The sequence below is a fragment of the Dermochelys coriacea genome, chromosome 28, assembly GCF_009764565.3.
Source record: "Dermochelys coriacea isolate rDerCor1 chromosome 28, rDerCor1.pri.v4, whole genome shotgun sequence".
In the NCBI taxonomy this organism is placed as follows: Eukaryota; Metazoa; Chordata; order Testudines; family Dermochelyidae; genus Dermochelys; species Dermochelys coriacea.
Window position 1 is genome coordinate 2,298,511 of NC_050095.1, and position 14,604 is coordinate 2,313,114.

At 60.5% G+C, this 14,604-nt stretch overlaps 1 protein-coding gene across 1 annotated transcript in view; it reads right to left on the bottom strand.

The window, feature by feature from the left end:
* Positions 1–6,978: 6,978 nt before the first annotated feature.
* The window catches only part of LOC119849244 (transcription factor HES-7), an 8,902-nt gene continuing 1,276 nt past the window's right edge, over positions 6,979–14,604 (bottom strand). Inside the window, exons 3-4 of the mRNA XM_038386061.2 lie at positions 11,359–11,446; positions 6,979–11,161 (exon numbers count right to left, since the gene is read on the bottom strand). Coding sequence (XP_038241989.1) covers positions 10,773–11,161; positions 11,359–11,446 — 477 coding nt within the window. The 3' untranslated portion in view covers positions 6,979–10,772. The remainder of the gene's footprint in view (positions 11,162–11,358; positions 11,447–14,604) is intronic.

Genomic DNA, 14,604 nt, shown 5'->3' on the forward strand with positions numbered 1-14,604 from the left:
CCTGGCCGAGGGGTCGCCGAAGAGCCCCCCGAACGGTTAAAGCGGGGAGACGCTAGGAGGGGAAGGGCTGGTTCAGCCAGACAGGAGCACAAAGAACTCGCCGAGCAGGCAAAGCTCTGACAAGACCCCCGGGACGATGGCGCCGGCCTGATTCGGCCAGGAAATACGGTGCCCGTTTTTCACTGCCAGGCGAATTAACCCTGGGCCCTATTTCCGGGGGGGGCCCCGGTCTGTTCTCCAGCACCCGTGATTTTATTTTATTTTTTTTTCAATCACGCTGGGCCTTTTAGGCAAAAGTTCAGCCGGGAAATCTGGCCTGACCCATGTCTGGTGATGGCCCCGGGGGGGCCACTTGAGAGTAACCCCCATGGCCTCTGTCTGCCGAGAGCCCGAGCCTCTTGCTCGGGGAGCGGGTAGCTGTCCACCGGGATGCTACCTGTGGCTGCTGAGTGCTTGAACCCACTGGGAGAAAGGGGAGCTGCCCCCCATGTGGCCAACGCTGTGTGAGTTTGCCGAGAGCCTGAGCCCCTGATGGCATCATTCCTATCAGGGCTGCTACTCGTGCCCTGCATGGCCTCCCTTGCCCCCCCCCATCCCCGGGGGCATCTCCCCACAGGTGCACCCCTAGGACACCTCCTCCTGATTCCTCCCTCCCCCTACAATTGCACCCAGCCCCACAGGGCCGCCCGGCACAGGGGGGATCCCCCCACCAGCCGCTGGTGCTGGTTTTCTGGCAGAAGCCCCTTCCCCCCCCAGCGGGCTTTTTATGGGGTGCTCTCTGGCCTAAACCCCATGAATGGCATGCAAGGGCTGGCTTCTGCGCTCCCCTTTGCCCCTGCTGCGGCTGGGATGGGTGACCTGCACCGGTGGCTGGCACCCTGGGCCTCCCCTGCTCCCCCTCCTTTGGCACTTCTTACCCCCCCCACACACACACACGTGGGGCCCCACCCTCTGTGCTCCTTCACCGTCACTGGACTGGGGCACCTGGGTGCTGGGGGCACCCTCTTACCTTGCCAGCCCCTTGATTCCTCTAGGGGCAACCCCAGTAATCCGGGCTCGCCTCCCCAGTGCCCGTTTTTCTCGCACCCAGGAAAGTGGGGGTTTCTGGGTCAAACGTGGGAGCCGGGCTGGAAGCGGCAGTGGGGCACTGCTCCATCCTTCGGCTGAGTTCGTCTGTCCCTCTGGGTGCAGGGTTTCGGGGTCGGTGTTCCTCCGGATCCCCCGTGCTGCGTTAGGCCGCCCCGGCTAGTCCCAGGGGCACAGGAATGCTAGCATGTATTTGCCACCCCGAGCTGCCTTCTCCCTTGGGGTCCCCGCAGCCGGGAGGAATTCACCCCCTCACAGCTAGCAGGTAGCCGTACCATGGGAGTGGGTAAACTGAGTCACAGAAACTGCACGAGGAGTTGGGGCAGAGTGGTCACCCTGCAGGCGGGTCTGCAGGGCAGTTGGCCGCCCAAGGCTGCGCTGGGAGGCCACGATCTGCCCCGGGTAGATGTGGGAGGAGGGATGGGGCGGTGGGTCGATGTGGAAGGCAGGACACAGGCCCTATAGATGCTCCAGATGTGGTCCCTAGGCCTGTCCGTTTCGAGGACATCTCCGTGGCGTGGCTGGGCCTACCTCCTGCATCTTCAGTCGGGCCCGTTTTCCTTTGCTGTGTTTCCTCCCCCTATTCACGCTGGGGCACCCCACTTCTCCAGGGCCCCAGTTTCGAAGCCACAGGCTTATTCAGGACCTCCTTGTCTCCCTTGCCCCCACCAAAGCTGGGCTGATAAAAAATATTTCCCCTTGGCCGGCTCCCTCCAATCAACCCTGCAAACCACGCGTCCCCCCAGGGTCGAGCCTGCGCCGGCCTCGAAAGCCGGGACCCCAAGGTGGGTGGCACTGCTGGGTCCAGGAAAAGCAAATTCTGGGGCCATGGGGAATGACCCCCAAATGCCTCAGTGGGGCTGGCGAGGGGATCCCCCGACACTCGGAGACACGCCCTGGGAGGCCAGTGTTCAGGAGTCGCGCTCTGACCCAGGGCACCCAACAAACCCCTCATCGACTCTCCAGCCAAACCCCCCCCCCCCTTGGGGTGGCCCCAGCTCCGGTGGGATCCTGCCCCAGGGCCGATCTGGGGATGTTAGCCCGGGGCCGGAGCCCCGATCCCTGCAGAGCGGCCTCCCCAGGCAAACACCGGCAGGGACTTGGCCGCCGACAGGCCGGGACAGAGGTACCGTGGAGATGCCCGGCTGGGTTGGCAGCTGCGGGCTGGAACTGGCCCCTGCCGGACCGAGCTGCTGGCGTTGTCCAACCCAGAGCGAGACCCCCCACGGGACAGAGAGCCGGAGGGGTTCAGATCCCCGTGCCGCCTGCCCCCTGCCAGGGCCTGGGGGGCTGATCCCCCAGTGTGAATCACGAGTGACTCCACTGGCATCAGTGGGGTCTTATTTCCTTCTCACTCACCCCCATGTGAATCAGGAGTCACTCCACTGGAATCAGAGGTGCCAATTCCCCCCTCACTCACTCCGGTGTGAAGCTGGAGTCACTCCACTGGAATCAGAGGTGCCGATTCCCCCCTCACTCACTCCGGTGTGAATCTGGAGTCACTCCATTGGAGTCAGAGGTGCCGATTCCGCCCCACTCACTCCGGTCTGAATCTGGAGTCACTCCGCTGGAATCAGAGGTGCCGATTCCCCCCTCACTCACTCCGGTGTGAATCTGGAGTCACTCCACTGGAATCAGAGGTGCCGATTCCCCCCTCACTCACTCCGGTGTGAATCTGGAGTCACTCCATTGGAGTCAGAGGTGCCGATTCCCCCCCACTCACTCCGGTCTGAATCTGGAGTCACTCCGCTGGAATCAGAGGTGCCGATTCCCCCCTCACTCACTCCGGTGTGAATCTGGAGTCACTCCGCTGGAATCAGAGGTGCCGATTCCCCCCTCACTCACTCCGGTGTGAATCTGGAGTCACTCCACTGGAATCAGAGGTGCCGATTCCCCCCTCACTCACTCCGGTGTGAATCTGGAGTCACTCCATTGGAGTCAGAGGTGCCGATTCCCCCCCACTCACTCCGGTCTGAATCTGGAGTCACTCCGCTGGAATCAGAGGTACCCTTTCCCCACTCGCCCACTCCAGTGTGAATGTGGAGTCTCTCCACTGCAATCAGAGGTGCCAATTCCCCTCTCACTCATTCCAGTGTGAATCGAGTCACTGCACTGGAATCAGAGATGCCAATTCCCCGCTCGCTCACTCTGGTGTGAATCTGGAGTCACTCCAGTGGCGTCAGAGGCTGATTCCTCACTCGCTCACCCTTACGTGAAGCAGGAGTCAGTCAGCGGCGTTACACCAGCTTTGCTGCATTTGGGACTCATTTCCTGCACGCCGTGGGGCTCGGAGCCCCCTTGCACGGAGGAGCCCTGGCCGACGCCTGTCCTTCACCATGCCAGCCTGCGCCGTCCGCGCCCAGGTTGTGCCTCCAGCCTCTGGGCCAAGCCAGGCTCTCTGGGACGTCACACAGCACGTCCGCTCGCGCCTCTTTGTTCCTCAGCTCCCGCACAACCAACGTGCCCACCCCATCCCCCCGGTCTTGTCCTGGCATCTGCTCAGCCCTTAACTTGAGCGGCCTAAGCCAGCGCGTGGCGAGCACAGTCACGGGCACCCAAGCCGGCGGGTGCCACTGCCCTGCCTGCAGGCCCCAGAGTGTTTTAGTTCACGGCGTGGCAGGCTGATGCTGGGGATAACAATGCGCTCCAGTCTCGCCACTTCTCACTCACCCCCGTGTGAATCCAGAGTCACGCCAGTGGAGTCAGAGGCGCCGATTTCCCCCTTGCTCACTCGGGTGTGGCTCTGGAGTCACTCCAGTGGAGTCAGAGGCACCGATTCCCCATTCGCTCACTCCAGTGTGAATCCGGGGTTACTCCAGTGGAGTCAGAGGCACCGGTTCCCATCTTGCTCGCTCCACTGTGAATCCACTGGAGTCACTCCAGTGGAGTCAGAGGCACTGATGCCCTGCTTGCTCACTCCGGTGTGAATCCGGAGTCACTCCAGAGGAGTCACAGGTGCCAATTCCCCCCTCGCTCACGCCAGTCTGAATCTGGAGTCACTCCACTGGAATCAAAGGGGTCAATTCCCCACTCGCTCACTCCAGTGTGAATCCAGAGTTACTCCAGTGGAGTCAGAGGTGCTGATTCCCCCCTCTCTCACTCTGGTGTGAATCTGAGCGAGGGGGGAATCGGCACCACTAGGGGGTGCACTGGATAGGATGGGGCAGGAGGGCCCCAGGTGGCCGTCCCTGGGACAGAGGCTCATTTAGGATAAGGGTGGGGGCTTCTGCAGCCCCCAATAACACCCCAAAGTGGGGGGGGGGGTCAAGGGCTTTGCTCGCTAAGGACATTGGAGGCTGATTGTCACTTGGCTTGCCCGGTTTCTAAGTGCCCCCCGCCTGAGCCCTCTGTGGAAGTGGCAGTCTGAGCCACTGCCCCCCACATGCCCAACCTACGGGCAAGGGAGGAGTGGGGGGGAAGCTGGAGGAATGGATGTGGTGGGGGGGCGGATTCTCAAGGGAGAGACGGGGGAGACCTTTTTCGCACTGCCACGGGTGGCTTAGCCTGTGGAACTCACCGCCACTGGAAGTTGCTGTCATGGATTTAGGCGGGATCTGGGGAGTGAGCCCAGTCGAGGAGGCTAACGAGGCTGGTGTGGGGGCGTGGGGAGAGAATGGGGGTCCCTAGTATGGGGGGAGGGCACACAGCTTTCCTAGCACGAAGGTGGAATGGGTGGGAGGGGGCCATGGGGAGAAGATGGGGGCGGCACAGAGCCCTTGGCAAGGTGGGGGATGGAGGGGTACGTGGTCCTTGGCATGGGGGAGGGGAGGCTGGGGGGGGAGACAGCCCCTGGGGGGCATAATGGGGGTCACACAGAGACCCTGGTGTGGGGGGTTCCCTGTCATGGGGGGGGCACACAGGCAGAGCCCATGCCAGGGGAAGATGGGGGAGGGGCAGGGAGCCTCCGAAGTGGGGGGGGGTGGCACACAAGGAATAGGTGGGGGGGCTATAGGGGGTGCAGGGACCCCCCCGGAGGAGGGATGTGCAAAATGAGCTCAGCCCACAGAAACTGCCCCTCGTTGTCATAATATCCCCTCTTGCCACTAGGGGGCGCTACTCTGAAAGGGGAGAGAGAGAGTCCTGGGTATGGAGGGGGGGGTGTGGATAGGTAGAGGGGGTGTATGGGGAGATAGATGGGGGGTGTACATAGAGAGGGGGTGTGGGGATTGATGGGGGGGTTTATAGAGGATGGGTAGGTGAATAGAGGGGTGGATCTGGGGCTAGACAGATGATGTGGATAGGGTGGGATGGCGAGATGGACAGAGGGCGGGATGGGGATCAAGAGGTAGCTGGAGTGTGGGGCAGGTGCGAGAGAGGACTAGCGGGGGGTGACGTGGGAAGGCTGGGTGGGTGGGAGGAGTGCAGGGGTGGGGCTTGGGATAGATAGGAGAATGAATGCGGGGGGGTGGGGATGGGGGTCGATAGGGAAATGGGGTGTATGAGGTGGGAGGGGTAGATTGAAGGGTCTGTATGGGGATGGACGGGCAGAGGGGTGCGCCCCAGGGACTGTACCAGGAGGGCATCGTGTGCACTCGTAGTCCGGGAACCTCCCTCCCCCCTCAACTGCTGCAATTCCTGGGGCCTGGGGCACTAACCCACTGAGCCTTGAGCTCTGCCTCGCTGGGGCCCCCAAAGAAGCATTTTTCCATTTGGTGCCATGATGGGAGGGGGCCACTGTGATGAGGCGGGGGGGGGGCTTTGCTTAGTGTTTTGCCTGAGCACGGTGCCTGCCTCAGTTTCCCTGCGTGCTGCATGTTTAACAGGGTGGTGGTGAGTTGGTTTGTTGGTGCAGAGGCCCAGATGTGACCTCCCCTAGCACCCAGGACCCCCAGCAGTTGGCCTGGAGATGGGGGCCCCTAGCGACTGGGGACCGGGAGGCCCACCCCAGCCGGTTCTGGCCAGTGGGAGGACAAAGGGTTGTGGAGAGAGGACCCCGGGGACCTGCCCAACCAGTTGCAGCCAGAGGGGACAGAAGGGAGGGGCCCCAGTGACCTGTTTACCTGGGACAGAAATCAAAGGATGGGGAGGAGCTGTTGGGGAGATATAGGATGCAGGCTAGAGTGGGGGGGGAGGCATCGCTCCCTCTGGGGGGTGACGGCCCAGGGGTCCAGAGCGAGTGGAGAGGGCAAGGCGTGCTGAAGGCTCAGAGAGGTGCAGCAGGGCCAAAGGGCCTAACCCCAGCGAGAGAGGGCAAAATTCACGGTGGGGGCTGTCCCGGCGAAGGAGGGGGGGTCCTCCAAGGACCACGAGCCCCGTGACAGCCACATGTGAGGCTGGGGGCCTGCAGAGCCCGGGCGTGGCCTCACCAGCAGGCAGCAAGCCCGGTGTGACCCACGCAACAGCAGCCAGGCTGCCGAGCGTGGATCAAGCCATCGCAGGGCAAGAATGTCGTTCACTTCTGTCAACTTTTTAGCAATTTGTTTTATTAGCAAATGACGCATTAACTGTACAAACTAGAGGACAATCACACACACACACACACACACACACACACGTTTTCATGCCCACCAGGGTTTCGGGTCAAACCAAATTTTTTTTTTACATTGCCGGCAAAGCCGAACAACGCAAACCCAAGTGGATTCGGGCCGGAGAGAATGGCTTGTTCAGGCTGCAACGAAACATTTCGTTTCGACTTTTGGCATTAATGGTTTTCCACTTTTTTCTTTTCTTGAGGGGAAAAATGGAAGGAAAGGGAATTGGCCCATCAAAAAGCCACTCCAGAGGGGAAAATCGAAACTTTTTGATTCAAAACCATCCAAATATTTCTTTCCCACCATTTCCAATATTTTTTTTGCTTTGCGCCTTAAACGATCAAGTGGGTGAAATCGACACGAGGTCATGATAGGTTTCTCACCCCTGCCTCCTCCCCTCAAAAAAATTTCAGCTGAAAAATTTCACCCAGTCCAGCCTCCAAAAGTTCAGGGATCCTCCTCACCCTGAAGCGGGATTTTTCTGTAGGATGTTTGTGAATGCTAGGCCTACCAGGGACTTACTTGATGAAGGGTTGTCTACACTTAAAACACTACAGCAGCCTAGGTAATCCAACTAGCTACATCAAGGGAAGATTTCCTATTGCTGTCTACATGGGGATTTAGGTCAGCTGAACTACGCCACTCGTGGGGGGAGGAGGGGTGTCAATTTTTTCACCCCCCTGAGCAATGTAGTTATACCACCTAATCTTATAGTGTAGACCAGACCTACGGCTGGCTACCCATGGGGTGAAATCTGCTCTTCCAGGAGACATGAGGTGTCAGGGTCTTGGAACTGGCTGGAGTGAATAAAGGGGGCCATAACTGATCAGTGGAGGATCCGGACAGACAATGGGCACCCCAAGTACGGATCAATTAACATCTAAGGATGGGAAACTTGGTCACGTGAGCTCAGTGGTGAAGGGACAGTGGTGGGCCAAGAGGGGAGAGGAGCAGGGGATAAGATCTGGCTCTCATCTGGGACTGATGAAGAGACAGCCCAAGGCAGCTTGGCTGATGATGTCTTAAGCTTGGGTCCTCCATGCTAACCTAAAGACTTCCCAATTCCAGCTGACTAATAAACCCAACTCTGTACAGCTGGGCGTCACTGCAGATACCTGCTGCAGTCCCTGAAGAGCCTTTGACCAGGAGTTGATCTCAGCTGGACTCACTGGGCAGAGCTGACAGGGTGAAGCAGGAGCCCTACAAAGCTTGAAAGCTGGTGCAAAGTCAGATGGGCAACAAGATGTTCAGCTCTGCTGGTGTCAGCGGTGGGATGCGCTTTCCATGTACAGCAATGTTTTCCCGCACCGGGCTCGGAGCGGGTTAAAAGCACACACACAACTATAGAGAGATGCACACACACAAATATAGAGAGATAAAGACACAGCTATACAGAGACACACCCAAAGGATACAGGCACATAGAAAGCCAGTTGGAAAAATTTCAACCTACCAGTTTGCCACTGGAAAATTGGCCAGCTCATGAAAAGCTAACATTTCATGGGAACATGTCCATTTCAGTGACCTTTTGCGTGGGCAAAACAATCAAAAGAAAGCCGTTCGCTAACCATCCACCTGGAAAAGTTTTGATTTTTCATTTTGAAGCAACTTTGCCTTTCAAAATGCACTTCTACTTTAAAATTCATTTCCAGGGCTATATCGTAAGCAGGGAAACTGGAATGGAACATTCTAATTGGGCCAAAAGGGTTTTATTTTTCCTTGAACATTTCATTTATGGGGAATTTCCATTTGGTGTCGGTGTTCTGATTTGGAATGAATTCCCCCCCCCGCCCCCCTGAAATTGCAGCATTTCTAACAAAACAGAAATTCTGGCTACCACATAGCTCCATGCACATTACAAGTGGACATCAGCCACAAATGCACAAAAATACCCCTACACACCGTTCCCTTTGTGCAGGGATGGGAGAATATTTGGGGGAAATAGTCCTCTTCTCTAGAACATGACAATTTCCTTCATACTTCGGCATCCTATGACAGAGCACGCAACTTGCGGGTGGTTTACACGGTTGGAATTCAAGATTATAGTTTTAAAACACAGAGCTTTTAATAGAGTCTGCTATAAAACACCATTGCAGACACCAAAGGCCGTCATCCATTAAAAGAAAACTTAAATACCTGTATAGTTGGCTCTGTGATGCAACTGATTGCATATTAGACTTCTAAAGTACAGCCATTCAAAGGTGGTGGATTCAAATCCCCCCAGAGCCAGATTGCAAATCTTATTTCTGCTACTTACCTGTAAAAAAAAAAAAAAATAATCGCGATCCCTACAGAAATCAAGACCTTCCAGCATTCATTGCTTAGCTTTAAGGATACCGGGCTAAAGGTGATTTTTGGCGGATGTTGGGGGCTGGAATTCTTTGGCAGGCGTCAAGCGGGCAATAGATCTATCTAATCAGAATTCGGGCTAGGCGAAATTCTTTGGGTGACACTTTTTTCCACCGGAAGAATGCAGCGCGGGGTCAGCTGAAACATTTTGGCAAATTTGTGTTGAATTCAATAAATTGTTTTAGTTGCAGAGGGATTCAAAACGTTTCACTGAGACGGGGGTCAAAACAAAACATTTCCATTCAAAACCACTTTTCATTTCGCATTTCTCGGCTATTTTATTCAGTTATAAAGATTTTTTTAAAAGCTCCGAAATGAACCAAGTCAAACGAAAAGTTGAAACAATTTGGGGGGGGTTGGTTTATTTCTGCTTTCAGTTTGCTGAAATGTTTTTTTTTAAATCAGTTGGTGGGCAACTCACGATTATTATTTGCCCCAATTTTTGAATTTGGCCAGCTAACAGAAAAATCCGTAAATTGAAACAGCTCCAGACAAAACCACCTTAAAATCCGGGCTTGAGATTTTCAAATGCAGCCAGTGATTTTTGGCATCTTCATTTCGAGTTTTCAGTGCCCACCTGGATTCACCACCCAAAGAGCCTCATGATCAGAAAGTGCCTTTAAAAATCTGGTTCTGTTAAGGTTGGTTACCTGCGATCACGACTTACTTTTGCAAGTCTTAGCCTGTGAATTTGGGAGTACTCAGTTGGCTGGGTATGTGAGCTAAGTAAAGTGTGGCTAGCCCTCAACGATGGGCTTTTAACAACACCATCTTTTTGTTCCATGTTTCTCTGGCACCTAGCACAATATGGTAATATAAGCAGTAATGATAAGGTTCTCAGAAAATCTGCATTCAATTCTGGAGCCTATCAAGGTCTCCTTGGCATGTCTACACCATGGGGGTCCAGGTACAAAACTGCTGCTATGCCATTGTAGTGTCATGGTGTAGACACTTCCTCCAGTGGCAGCTAGATCTATGGAAGAATTCGTCCGTCAAGCTAGCCGCATCTACACCAACGCATCGGGGCTGGGTTGACCTAACGTTTAAGTGTAGACCAGACCTAAAGTTGCTTCCACAGTTCACCCACTGTACAGCTGAGATGATCATTCCTTCTTGTCTACTTCGACTTGATCCGGGCAAAAAAGTTGAGTTTACCCTGTTGCATGCACACCAATTGCTGGCAGCCAGGTTTCAACTGCCGGGATGGGGTTCACAAACAAATTTGCTCTGGTTTAAATAAGACCATTTCACCGCTTCCCATTTAAAAGGGGGTGGGGGGGTTTAAATCCAAGGAAATTTTCCAACTGAAAAGTCAGTTGTCACTGAAGAAGCAAAAGATTTCATTTGCAAAACATCAGAATGAAACATTTCGCCCTACTCTTCATTTCAGCCCTATTTAAGCACACGGAGGATATTTAAAAAAAAAAAAAAAAGACATAAAATGGAAGCGAATTTCCAAACAAAAAATCGGCGCTCCCCTGACAAAAACGCCTCACTTCAAGAACGGCAAAATGAAACTTTTCGCCACTTTCAAATTCAATCCCCCCCCTCAAAATGCACACCATTCCCCCCCCCCTGAGCCCCGAAGCGAAGAATTAGGTCAAACCGCCGCAGATTCATGAGCCCTTTCGGTGTCATCCAATCTGCATTTTTCACCAGCAATCACGTTGCGGATGAAAAAAATCCTCCCCCTCCCAGCTCCACCGAAAAGACGTGTTCCCGGTGCAGGCCAGGAAACGGGACTTGCGGGAACAGAGGATGGGCAAGGAGCGGGCTATATAGATAAAACTTTACATTATGTACACGGCCTGAAGGGAGGGGTCAGTACTTATCCAAGGAGGTCTGTACAGTGTCTGCGTTGCGAGGCCTAAGGCCACGGCCTCCAGACGGCCGGCTGCGGGGGCTCCCCTTTCGAAGTCGCTGCCTCGTCCGTGTGTCTCTGAGCCGTCTCCGGGGCCCCGGGGCGATGAAAGGGTTGGTGGCGTGGCACTGCGGGTGAGGATGGGCTGGGGGAGACCGGGCAGGCGGGCGGGGGAGGGAGGCCAGGCCGGAGCCTGCAGGCCGGCTCCGGCGGGCTGGGCTCCGGCGGCACCTGGCGGCACTTGGCAGCCAGGTAGAGGTGCAGGGTGTCGAGCAGCTGGCCCTGCACACAGGGCTGGGCATCGCGGACGAAGGCAGAGAGCCGCAGCAGGCATTCCCGGAAGCCCAGCAGGTAGCAGCGCTGCAGAGGGTCGGCCTCCCCCGCCGGATCGGCTCCTGGGGGGGCATCAGGGGAGAGGGGGGATCAGTGCCATGCATGGGGGTGGACAACGACACACACACACTAGGGGAGGGGGGGTCAGTGCTGTGCATGGGGGAGGCAGAGAGACACACACAAGGGAAGTAGTGTTGTACATGGGGACACACACACACACACAGACACGCACGGTGCCCGCCCGCCTGCAGTACCCTACCCCGCCCGGCGGGGGCGCTCCAGTCCCGCAGGTAGCGCACAGCCAGCTCCAGGATCTCGGCCTTCTCCACTTTCTGGTTCTGCAGGGTCTGCAACACAAGAGGCCACGGACGGGGCTGAGGTGACCGGGGGAAGGGGGGGTGCTGGGGGGTCTGGAGAAGGTGGGAAGGCATCAATGGGGGAGGAGTTAGGGGGCTTATGGCAGAGGGTGGCTGGGGGACACTGGGCAGGCACTGCGGAGGTAGCGGGGGGTCTTTCTGGGTGAGGCAGGGGTGCTCTGGGTGGGGGCTGCCTGAATGAGGCAAGGTGCTCAGGGCAGGTCTGTCCAGTTGGCGGCTGGGGAGCCCTGCATGGAGGCTGGGGGCTTGGGGCAGGTAAGCCAGGTGTGGGCTGGGGGGGCTCTGAGTGGGGGCTGTCTGGGTGGGGCAAGGCACTCAGGGTGGGGGCTCTCTGGGTGGGGGCTGTCTGGGGACAGGGGGTGTGGGTGTGGGGCAGGGCCAGGGGCTGTGAGTGGGGGCTCTCTGGGGGGGCAGGGGGCTTGGGACAGGTGTTGGGGGCTGTCTGGGTGGGGGGATGGGGGCTCTCTGGGGGCAGGGGAATGGATGGGTGGGGCAAGGCAGGGGCTTGGGGCGGGTGCTGAAGGCTATCTGGGTGGGGAGGGTGGGGGGCTCAGGACGGGCACTGGGGGCTGTCTGGGGGGGAAGGGGCTTGGGGCAGGTGCTGGGGGCTCTCTGGGGGGACAGGGGGCTCAGGATGGGCTCTGGTGACTGTCTGGGGGCAGCAGGGGGCTTGGAATGGGTGATGGGAGCTGTCTGGGTGGGGAGAATGGGGGGCTTGGGACAGGCGCTGGGGGCTGTCTGGGTGGGGGAGACGGGGTCTCTGGGTGGGGGTCTCTGGGGGCAGGGGGTGGATGGGTGGGGCAGGGCAGGGGCTTGGGGCGGGTGCTGGGGGCTGTCTGGGTGGGGAGGGCGGGGAGCCAGGATGCGCACTGGGGGCTGTCTGGGGGGAGAAAGGGGCTTGGGACAGATGCTGGGAGCTGTCTGGGGGGCAGGGGGCTCAGGACAGGCGTTGGGGGCTGTGGGGGGGAGCAGGCGGCTCTGGAGGGCGCAGGGGGCTGTCTGGGTGGGGGGGCAGGGGGCTCGGAGGGGCGCAGGGGGTGGGGAAGGGGACTGGGTGGGGGGCACAGGGGGCTTTCAGGAGGGGCAGGGAGAAGGGGGCTCTCTGGGGATGGCAGGGGGCTGTCTGGGGAGGCGGGGGACTCGGGGGGACTCGGGGGGGTGCAGGGGGTGGGGAAGGGGGCTGTCTGGGTGGGGGGGCACAGGGGACTCTTGGGAGGGGCAGGGGGAAGGGGGCTCTCTGGGGACGGCAGGGGGCTGTGTGGGGGGCAGGGGCTCGGGGGGACTCGGGGGGTCGCAGGGGGTGGGGAAGGGGGCTGTCTGGGTGGGGGAGCTCGGGGGGACGCGTGGGGTCGCAGGGGGTGGGGAAGGGGGTTGTCTTGGTGGGGGGGCTCGGGGGGACTCGGGGGGTCACAGGGGGTGGGGAAGGGGGCTGTCTGGGTGGGGAGGCAGGGGGCTCTCGGGAGGGGCAGGGGGAAAGGGGCTCTCTGGGGGCGGCAGGGGGCTGTCTTGGGGGGCGGGGGGCTCGGGGGGGTGCAGGGGGTGGGGAAGGGGGCTGTCTGGGTGGGGGGGCACAGGGGACTCTTGGGAGGGGCAGGGGGAAGGGGGCTCTCTGGGGACGGCAGGGGGCTGTGTGGGGGGCAGGGGCTCGGAGGGACTCGGGGGGTCGCAGGGGGTGGGGAAGGGGGCTGTCTGGGTGGGGGAGCTCGGGGGGACGCGTGGGGTCGCAGGGGGTGGGGAAGGGGGTTGTCTTGGTGGGGGGGCTCGGGGGGACTCGGGGGGTCACAGGGGGTGGGGAAGGGGGCTGTCTGGGTGGGGAGGCAGGGGGCTCTCGGGAGGGGCAGGGGGAAAGGGGCTCTCTGGGGGTGGCAGGGGGCTGTCTGGGGGGGCGGGGGGCTCGGGGGGGCTCGGGGGGGCGCAGGGGGTGGGGAAGGGGGCTGTCTGGGTGGGGAGGCAGGGGGCTCTCGGGAGGGGCAGGGGGAAAGGGGCTCTCTGGGGGCGGCAGGGGGCTGTCTGGGGGGGCGGGGGGCTCGGGGGGGCGCAGGGGGTGGGGAAGGGGGCTGTCTGGGTGGGGAGACAGGGGGCTCTTGGGAGGGGCAGGGGGAAAGGGGCTCTCTGGGGGCGGCAGGGGGCTGTCTGGGGGGGCGGGGGGCTCGGGGGGGCTTGGGGGGGCTCGGGGGGGCGCAGGGGGTGCGGAAGGGGGCTGTCTGGGTGGGGAGGCAGGGGGCTCTCGGGAGGGGCAGGGGGAAAGGGGCTCTCTGGGGGCGGCAGGGGGCTGTCTGGGGGGGCGGGGGGCTCGGGGGGGGCGCAGGGGGTGGGGAAGGGGGCTGTCTGGGTGGGGGGGCAGGGGGCTCGGAGGGGCACAGGGGGTGGGGAAGGGGACTGGGTGGGGGGTACAGGGGGCTTTCAGGAGGGGCAGGGAGAAGGGGGCTCTCTGGGGATGGCAGGGGGCTGTCTGGGGAGGCGGGGGACTCGGGGGGACTCGGGGGGGCGCAGGGGGTGGGGAAGGGGGCTGTCTGGGTGGGGAGGCAGGGGGCTCTCGGGAGGGGCAGGGGGAAAGGGGCTCTCTGGGGGCGGCAGGGGGCTGTCTGGGGGGGCGGGGGGCTCGGGGGGGCGCAGGGGGTGGGGAAGGGGGCTGTCTGGGTGGGGAGGCAGGGGGCTCTCGGGAGGGGCAGGGGGAAAGGGGCTCTCTGGGGGCGGCAGGGGGCTGTCTGGGGGGGCGGGGGGCTCGGGGGGGCGCCGGGGGTGGGGAAGGGGGCTGTCTGGGTGGGGAGGCAGGGGGCTCTCGGGAGGGGCAGGGGGAAAGGGGCTCTCTGGGGGCGGCAGGGGGCTGTCTGGGGGGGGCGGGGGGCTCGGGGGGGCGCAGGGGGTGGGGAAGGGGGCTGTCTGGGTGGGGAGGCAGGGGGCTCTCGGGAGGGGCAGGGGGAAAGGGGCTCTCTGGGGCGGCAGGGGGCTGTCTGGGGGGGCGGGGGGCTCGGGGGGGCGCAGGGGGTGGGGAAGGGGGCTGTCTGGGTGGGGAGGCAGGGGGCTCTCGGGAGGGGCAGGGGGAAAGGGGCTCTCTGGGGGCGGCAGGGGGCTGTCTGGGGGGGCGGGGGGCTCGGGGGGGCCCCAGGGCGCACGGCCGGGGCGCA